General features: G+C 49.2%; 1 protein-coding gene across 3 annotated transcripts in view; it reads right to left on the reverse strand.

Annotated features, from left to right (window-relative positions):
- man1a2 (mannosidase, alpha, class 1A, member 2) overlaps positions 1 to 10,000 on the reverse strand; it is a 111,795-nt gene that overhangs the window by 38,979 nt on the left and 62,816 nt on the right. For all 3 annotated transcript variants that reach the window (XM_076263416.1, XM_076263417.1, XM_076263415.1), the window contains exon 5: positions 7,662 to 7,780. In XM_076263416.1, coding sequence (XP_076119531.1) covers positions 7,662 to 7,780 — 119 coding nt within the window. The remainder of the gene's footprint in view (positions 1 to 7,661; positions 7,781 to 10,000) is intronic.

Consider the following 10,000-nt stretch of genomic DNA (forward strand, 5'->3'; position numbering starts at 1 on the left):
GCATATATGTGAGCAATATGTATATGTGCAGGGTAGGAGAGGGGGGCATATATGTGAGCAATATGTATATGGGCAGGGTAGAAGAGGGGGGGCATATATGTGAGCAATATGTATATGGGCAGGGTAGAAGAGGGGGGGGGGGGGGGTATATATGTGAGCAATGTGTATATGGGCAGGTAGAAGAGGGGGGGGGGGGGTATATATGTGAGCAATATGTATATGGGCAGGGTAGGAGAGGGGGGGCATATATGTGAGCAATGTGTATATGGGCAGGGTAGGAGAGGGGGGGTATATATGTGAGCAATGTGTATATGGGCAGGGGTAGGAGAGGGGGGCATATATGTGAGCAGAATGTATATGGGCAGGGTAGGAGAGGGGGGGTATATATGTGAGCAATATGTATATGGGCAGGGTAGGAGAGGGGGGGTATATATGTGAGCAATATGTATATGGGCAGGGTAGGAGAGGGGGGGTATATATGTGAGCAATATGTATATGGGCAGGGTAGGAGAGGGGGGGGGGGGTGTATATATGTGAGCAATGTGTATATGGGCAGGGTAGGAGAGGGGGGCATACATGTGAGCAATATGTATATGTGCAGGGTAGGAGAGGGGGGGGGGGCATATATGTGAGCATATGTATATGGGCAGGGTAGAAGAGGGGGGGGGGGGTATATATGTGAGCAATGTGTATATGGGCAGGGTAGAAGAGGGGGGGGGGGTATATATGTGAGCAATGTGTATATGTAGAAGAGGGGGGGGGGGGGTTATATATGTGAGCAATATGTATATGGGCAGGGTAGGAGAGGGGGGGCATATATGTGAGCAATGTGTATATGGGCAGGGTAGGAGAGGGGGGGGTATATATGTGAGCAATGTGTATATGGGCAGGGTAGGAGAGGGGGGGCATATATGTGAGCAGAATGTATATGGGCAGGGTAGGAGAGGGGGGGTATATATGTGAGCAATATGTATATGGGCAGGGTAGGAGAGGGGGGGTATATATGTGAGCAATGTGTATATGGGCAGGGTAGGAGAGGGGGGGCATATATGTGAGCAATGTGTATATGGGCAGGGTAGGAGAGGGGGGGCATATATGTGAGCAATGTGTATATGGGCAGGGTAGGAGAGGGGGGGGTATATATGTGAGCAATATGTATATGGGCAGGGTAGGAGAGGGGGGGTATATATGTGAGCAATATGTATATGGGCAGGGTAGGAGAGGGGGGGGGGGGTGTATATATGTGAGCAATGTGTATATGGGCAGGGTAGGAGAGGGGGGCATATATGTGAGCAATATGTATATGTGCAGGGTAGGAGAGGGGGGGGGCATATATGTGAGCAATATGTATATGGGCAGGGTAGGAGAGGGGGGCATATATGTGAGCAATATGTATATGTGCAGGGTAGGAGAGGGGGGGGGGCATATATGTGAGCAATATGTATATGGGCAGGGTAGGAGAGGGGGGGTATATATGTGAGCAATATGTATATGGGCAGGGTAGAAGAGGGGGGCATATATGTGAGCAATATGTATATGGGCAGGGTAGGAGAGGGGGGGGGGGCATATATGTGAGCAATATGTATATGGGCAGGGTAGGAGAGGGGGGGGTATATATGTGAGCAGAATGTATATGGGCAGGGTAAAAGAGGGGGGGCATATATGTGAGCAATGTGTATATGGGCAGGGTAGGAGAGGGGGGTATATATGTGAGCAGAATGTATATGGGTAGGGTACGAGGGGGGGGGGGGTGGGGGGGTATATATGTGAGCAATATGTATATGGGCAGGGTAGGAGAGGGGGGGGGCATATATGTGAGCAATATGTATATGTGCAGGGTAGGAGAGGGGGGCATATATGTGAGCAATATGTATATGGGCAGGGTAGGAGAGGGGGGGGGTATATATGTGAGCAGAATGTATATGGGCAGGGTAGGAGAGGGGGGGCATATATGTGAGCAATGTGTATATGGGCAGGGTAGGAGAGGGGGGTATATATGTGAGCAGAATGTATATGGGCAGGGTAGAAGAGGGGGGGGGGGGGGGTATATATGTGAGCAATATGTATATGGGCAGGGTAGGAGAGGGGGGCATATATGTGAGCAATGTGTATATGGGCAGGGTAGGAGAGGGGGGGGCATATATGTGAGCAGAATGTATATGGGCAGGGTAGAAGAGGGGGGGGGGGGTATATATGTGAGCAATATGTATATGGGCAGGGTAGGAGAGGGGGGCATATATGTGAGCAATATGTATATGGGCAGGGTAGGAGAGGAGAGGGTGTATATATGTGAGCAGTATATATTGGCTGGGTAGGTGAGGGGGGGCATATATGTGAGCAGAATGTATATGGGCAGGGTAGGAGAGGAGAGGAGAGGGTGTGGTGTATATGGGGGTGATGAGTGGTGGACGACTGCTCTAACAGTGACTCAGTACTCAGAGAAGTGAACATGGCAGCCCCTTAATCATTCATTAGCGGCACAGGAACCAGACACACTGCTGCCTTACCTCTCCGCTATCCTCCCTCACTCTCTCCATCTCTTTACCCTTTAACACTCTCTCTCTCCATATCTTTACCCTTTAACACTCTCTCTCTCTCTCTCCACTCTCTCTTTCTCCATCTCTTTACCCTTTAACTCTCTCTCTCTATCTTTCTACCTCTTTACCCTTTACCACTCTATCCCTCGCTCTCCCCCTCCATCTCCTTACCACACTCCACCCCCCCCCTTACCACACTCCACCCCCCCCCTCTCTCTCTCTTCACTCTCTCCCTCACCATCTCTTTACCTCTCTCTCTCATCTATACTGAATCTCCCTTTCATAAGTGGACTCCTCATCAGTCTCCGTACTAACTCTCACTCTCTCACATACACACAAACACACACATTCAGACTCCTGATTAACTAGACTAAGAGTAATGTCTTTAAGCGTGCGGTCTGAGGCCCATATTTCCACTGTCAGGACTAACTAAGTGGGTAGTACAAAAGGCAGTTGTGGAGATACACTAAACACAAAAGCGCACACGCACGCACACGCACGCACGCGCACGCACGCACGCACGCACGCACGCACTTTTGAGTGACCACAAAACGACCGCAAGCTGCCTTCGAAAAACAAATTGCAGAACAAAAGGTCAACCTCTTTTCACTATTTCACTGTCCCTTCGTAGTGCTTGTTTATCACACATGCACACACACACACACACACACACACAGTAATAGAGGGCGCTGACTCCGGAGGTTGATTACGGAGAAACTCTTCCCAAAGGCTCGCACCTCGGGAGGCCAGCAGGGCCACGGCACTTCTCCTCCACACACTCCGCTCCTCACATCCCCCGCACCTTTTCACCCGCTCACTCTCTCCCTCCCTCACTCTCATTCCTGCTCTCCCATCTTATCTCCCCCTTCTCTCTCTCTTTTCCTCTTGCTCTTTTGGCTCGGATTTTTTTCTCTAATTTTTCTCCCCTCTCACCTCTCTCTCTCTCATTTGAACACCATTTCCCTCCCTCTTTCCTTCCCTCTCCCCCTCTCTCTCTCTCTCATTCCTTAGGCCTGTCTCTTTCCACTCACCTCACTCCCTCATTTGGTCACTATTTCTCTCCTTCCTTCCCTCCCTCCATCTCACTCTCTTACTCTCTCCTTCCCGTACTTTTCCGCTCTCCTCCCTCTCTCATTTGCCCCCCCCCCCCCCATCTCTCCCTTGACTGGCCGGTGTGAGAGGCAGCAGAAGTGGTTAAGCTCTCGGAGAGGTAATCACAGGGCAGTGCAGTGCAGTCGCAGTTTGACTCACACATTCAGCCTGAGAGTCCTAATTAACCTCTGCTCTAACGGAGCAGCTCAGGATAGACAGACAGACAGACAGACAGACAGACAGACAGAGAGGGAAGGAGAGAAGAAAGGAGAGGGAAATAGAGGGAGAAAAAGAGAGGGAGGGAGAGAGAGAGGGAAATAGAGAGGGAGAAAGAGAAAGAGAGAGAGGGAGAGAGAAGGAGAGAGAGAGAGAGCGAAGTGGCAGGAGAGGTCTACAGAATGGTGAGTGAATTGCAGGGAAAGAAAGATGTAGGGGTGGGGATCCAAAAGACAGTAGAGGAGAAGAGATACGAACAGGAGAAAAGAGGAGAGAGAGAATGCGACAGTATGGAGAGAGGGAATAAGACTAACCAAACTCAAGCACACAAACATTCAGCCTATCACAGTGTGAAATGGACGCACGACTCTTTCAAGTACCGGCTACATTAGACTCATAAAATCACATTCAGATGCTTGAAGGCCGTGAATTGAAATTAGACTTTGTGGGTGACACTCAGAAGAGATGGCTGCAGATGAGAGGTGCTTGTGCTCCAGTGAAAACCACGATACACACTCCCCATCACCGTCTCACAAAACAAGAGGGAGAGAGAGTCACAGGACAGAAAAAGAGAAGAGAGAGAAAATGAAGGGAAAGACCAAATAAAGGAAGGAGGAAGCCATGATCACTGGAAAAATTTAATGAGAAGAGACTGAGAAACTGTAGCATATGTTTTCAGAGAGAAAGGGGAGAATGAGAGAGAGAGAGAGAGAGAGAGAGAGAGAGAGAGAGAGAGAGAGAGAGAGAGAGAGAGAGAGAGAGAGAGAGAGAGAGAGAGAGAGAAGAAAGCATAAGAGACACCAGCTCCCTACAGAGAGGCTCTGAGGAACAGGGAGACATGTTGAAACTGTGTAGGCTCTGACACACACACACACACGCACGCACGCATGAAAAAAGAAGGCAGACAGGAAAAGACTGGAGTGGTAGAGCACAGCAGGACAGCAGAAGGAGGAGAAACAGACGTCCCCTGAGGGATGGGGGGAACCTTCACTCCTGCTCTCTCCTCCACTCACTCGCTCTCCTCCTTTCTCTCACTCCTTCACTTTTTTATTGTGCATGTTCTCTCGCCACACATTTTGACAGATGACTTTTTTTTTTCCTAGAAGCTTCTTTCTGCTCTACCCTCTCCAGGCAGTCAGCTGCACCTTGCTCTCGCTGCATGCCCCAGATGGTTTCCATGGTGCCTGCTAAGTCTCCAGGTTGCCTGTGTGTGTGTAATTGGTGCACCAACATTCACTGTTTCTGATGTGTGACTTTGCACCAATGTCACAATATAACACCATAGGGTGAAAAGCATGGTGAGCTCAGTATGATGGTGTGTGTGAATGTGTGTGAGTCTGTATATGTATGTGAGTGCGTGTGTGTGCACCTGTATCGTGTGTGTGCGTGTGTGTACTGTATGTATGTATGTGTGTGCATGCGTATGCCTATTGCCCTAGAGTGTCTGAGCCAAAGCTTAGTAAAGAGCAGACAGACGCGCCGACAGCCAGAGAGAGAGAGAGAGAGAGAGGGAGAGAGAAAGCGAGGGAAAAGAGAGAGAGAGAGAGACAGATAAATAGAAAGAGAGAGCGCCAGAGAGCATTTGGTGTGTGGGTGCCAGAGTAATTCCGACCCAGTGCCACGCTGCACAATGGATCAGTCAAAGCTCATTTCCACAGACATCGATACGCGCCTGTTGGGCCCCTCTCCAGCCCAGGTTACCCAGAAGCCTCGGCGATAGCGCACCGCAACACACAACATCATCACACACTCAGACACGGGGCTGTGATGTGGTGTGGCCTGTCGTGATGCATTAAGCTGTGATGTACTGGGATGAACTGTGCTATGCGGTGTTGCACTGTGCTGTCCTATGCTGTATTATGCTATGCTGTGCTTTGACACCACACAGTGCTACCCAGTGCTATGTTGTCCTGTCCAGTGTTGTCTTGTGCCATGCTGTGACACACAGTGCTATCCAGTGCTGTGTTGTGCCATGCTGTGACACACAGTGCTATCCAGTGTTGTCTTGTGCTATGCTGTGACACACAGTGCTACCCAGTGCTGTCTTGTGCTATGCTGTGACACACAGTGCTACCCAGTGCTGTGTTGTGCCATGCTGTGACACACAGTGCTATCCAGTGCTGTGTTGTGCCATGCTGTGACACACAGTGCTATCCAGTGCTGTGTTGTGCCATGCTGTGACACACAGTGCTATCCAGTGCTGTGTTGTACTGTGCTGTGCTGTGTTGTACGGTGCTGTGTTTTGAGGAGCCGTTCAGGACATGAGAAACTACATTCACATTCACAACATGCCTCCATTAATAGGCACTCAAGGAACAGGGGGAGGCACATGAGTGTGAGTGTGTGTGTGTGTGTGTGTGTGTGTGTGTGTGTGTGTGTGTGTGTGTGTGTGTGTGTGTGTGTGTGTGTGTGTGTGTGTGTGTGTGTGTGTGTGGCCCTTAACGCAAGAGTGTTGATTGATTCATGTCAACCACCTAAGGCCTCTCATTTGCACACCACTTCTGAAGTCTGTTAATGAGAGTGAGGAGATGTGTGTGTACACACGTGAGGGTGTTTGTAAGCGAATAAACAAGCGAGCGGGCGTGTGCGTGTGGGTGTGGGTGTGCTCAAAGTCATTTCAGTCCAACTCATCAAAATGGCTGAGACATGTGCCCTCAACCATCAAGCCACACCCCAACACACACACACACACCTCATCGCAGCAACATCTCCCAGCCACTGTGTGTGTGTAGACAGTATAGACAAATATAGTTCATGCTCCTCTCATATTCTCTTCTCCACATCCTTTAACACCTGGAGGATGAGAAGGCATGGGGAGAGGGTGAGAGAGAGGAGAAAGAAAGAAAGAAAGAAAGAAAGAAAGAAAGAAAGAAAGAAAGAAAGAGAGGTGACAGCAGAGGGGGTATTGAGGAGACACTCAGAGGAAAACATGAGTGTCCATGGCTACAGAAGACACGAAAAGAAGCTGAGTCTCTCTCTCTCTCTCTCTCTCTCTCTCTCTCTCTCCTCCAACTAAACCAGACGGTCAGCGGTTCCTATCTCTATGCACCGTGCCCACTGTCTTCCTCTATGAATAACTGTGTTACCAAAGATGGACGACGTGACCATGGGAGAGATATGAATCACTCAACACCGCACAAGGTCACGAGTCCAATTCTCCGTATAGCGGTCAAGTGCCGTGACTCTGTCCCACCGAGATGAAGACAAAGTGATGAATAAGTGAATGCAAATGCAATACGGTGGAGCAACGCTGGCCACCGAGGAGACCAGGAGCGGGAGAGGCCAAGTGGTGAAGTGCTCGTAAATAACAAGGTCACTGGACTGCCAGGTAACACACACACACACACACACACACACACGCACACACACACACACACACACACACAGACACAGACACAGACACAGACACAGACACAGACACAGACACAGACACAGACACACACACACACACACACAACAAAGGTAATGAACACCATGCAGACACTGAGGATGAAAGTGTCTGCTGAATATACTGTATGTAAAGAGAGAGGGGAGGCAGAAGAGGGCACAGGAGTCAGCAGGGTGTGTGTGTGTGTGTGTGTGTGTGTGTGTGTGTGTGCGTGTGTGTGTGTGTGTGTGTCTACATGTCAAGACTGAGACAGAGGAATCAAGGTGTGTGTGTTTGAGAGAGAGTCTGTGTGTGTGTATATATGTGTATAATGGTCTTCAGTGAGAGCTCTGGTGTGTCTAGGTGGTAGATTGTGTGTGTGTGTGTGTGTGTGTGTGTGTGTGTGTGTGTGGGGCATGTGTAATGGCAGCAAGGTCAAAGCCACTCACCACTCCGAAGTCGAGGTTCTGCTCGATCCACTCCTGCCCGTCCTTGAACTCGTCGCGGAGGCCCATGATGAACAGGGTGTCCAGGGCGTCCACTATGGTGGCCCCCATCTGGGAATTACCTGCACACAGGAGGACACCAGCTTATGTTAACACACTTACTGTATAAACACATACTGACACACACAGACTCACCATGACACACACACCATTATTTTCCCGGAGTATCACTGAGGAAACATACAGACATGCACGCACACCCCCAGACACACAGTGACACTGCTGTCTGTACACATAAAAGGCCTCAATTAATCGACAGCAGTAAAAATCCAGCAGCAGCGAGTGCTTTTTCCAGCTTTGCCTCTGCTTTTTAGTTGCGCGCGCGCACACACACACACACACACACACACACACACACACACACACACACACACACACACACACACACACACACACACACACACACACACACACACACACACACACACACACACACACAGGTTTACAGCATGTGTTGTGGTGTAACAAGCTCTATTAATACAGCATGTGGCTGGAGCATGCCTATTAATTCAGGAGGGTGGGGGGTGGGTGGGCAGATTCATCCATCACTGCAGCGGGGGCCAACACACACACACACACTTAACTCAAACAATTTTCTGACTGCTTAAACACATAAACATACACACCACACATTCAGATAACTGATTAGTCAAATAGCAGATAATCTACATGCACTACCAACCCCAGCCAGTAGGAGGCTCTGAAGGGCAAAGGATTGACAGAAAGCAGAAAACGAGGCATCCTCCTGTGACATCACCAACTCACAGGGTGCATTGCATGCTCCACAGAGACACATCTGCCACAGTTTAGCACTTATGCTTGCCTGTGTGTGTGTGTGCATGTGTGTGTGTGTGTGTGTGCGCACATCTGCATAGTAATGGCCAGTAACCATGGCAATAGGGGGAGTAGAGTTGAGCTGGTTATTGAATGTGTGTGAAAATGTGTGTGTGTGTGTGTGTGTGTGTGCGTGTGTATGTCCGTCTTGTCCTCTGGCTCTGATTACCTCTCACTCACCTTCAATAAGGTGGCCGAGGCCATTACAGGAGCACAGCCTTCATTAGAACTGGCCTGACAGCTACATCACTCTCTCTCTCTCTCGCTCTCTCTCTAGCTCTCCGTCCTTCTCTCTCTCTCTCTCTCTCCGTCCCTCTCTTCCTCACTCTATCCATCCATCTATCTATCCCTTGCTTACAGTCCCCATCTCTCTCACACTCTTTTTTACTCCACCTATCACACTCCCTGCATCCTCCCCTCCTCCCATCCCTATGGACGTGTAGTTTTCTCCTAACTCAGCCTCTCACAACTATTCTCTTTTGTCTCAATCCCTTGCCCTGTTGCCTCTTTTTCAGTCTCACTTGTGCCATTTCTCTCCCTCTCTCTTTCTCTCTCTCTCCCTCTCTCTTTCTGTCTCTCAATTAGAACATGGACGGCATTAAGGGAAACAGTAAGATGTAACATCTCTCTCTCTCTCTTTTGCTCTCTTTCTGTCTCTCTCTCCTGACATTTGCACTGGTTGCTTATAAATCCTCCTCTCCTCACTGTCCCTAAATGACAGGCAAACATGACCTTTGACACTGAGCAGAGATGTGCTGAACACTTTTCTCTGGGTAGGATAAAGATCAACACATCCACTCCACTTACTGCATTAAACATATACACACACGTTTAAGCAGCATCCCTGTATGGTCTGCCTGCCTTGTCTGGAGAATTGTAAGGAACACACACACACTTTTTAAGAAGCGCCAGTCTGATCCCCAGAGCCAGCCTTGCCAGACTCCTGCCACTTGCGAGTGTTTTACTGAGCAGGGTGACTCCCCAGCACTGGCCAACAGCACACACAGTGCCTCACTATTTGTAGCTTTTTAAAAAAAGACCCAACTGCCTGAGGACCTTTGCTTTATGTTTCCCAATGCTTACACACAGGCAGGTCTGGTCTGTGTGTGTGTGTGCCAAAGCTGAAGTCATGTCTGGCTTTTTAGGCTTAGGCTTAGTAGCTTAGGCTACTGGTCTTTACTGCCTAGAATTTGGAGGTGTTATTTGTCTGACTGTTTTATAATACACAGCATCATTGTTTGTTTGTTTGTTTGTGTGTGTGTGTGTGTACTTGCATGTGTTTAGATGGGAAATGACACAAACAAGGTTGTGTGTGTGTTTGTGTGTGTGTGTGTGTGTTGTGTAAACTCTTGTCTTTGGGGACTTGCTGCAGGGTTATTATGGTTATTGACAGCAGCTCTAAATCACTCTAAAAATACCCACAGCAGCTCACCAGCCCTTTCCTCCAG

The sequence above is a fragment of the Alosa pseudoharengus genome, unplaced genomic scaffold, assembly GCF_046254945.1.
Source record: "Alosa pseudoharengus isolate Yale_2024_CS ecotype anadromous, Long Island Sound unplaced genomic scaffold, YU_APseudo_1.1 YU_APseudo_1.1_scf_3, whole genome shotgun sequence".
Lineage (NCBI taxonomy): Eukaryota > Metazoa > Chordata > Actinopteri > Clupeiformes > Clupeidae > Alosa > Alosa pseudoharengus.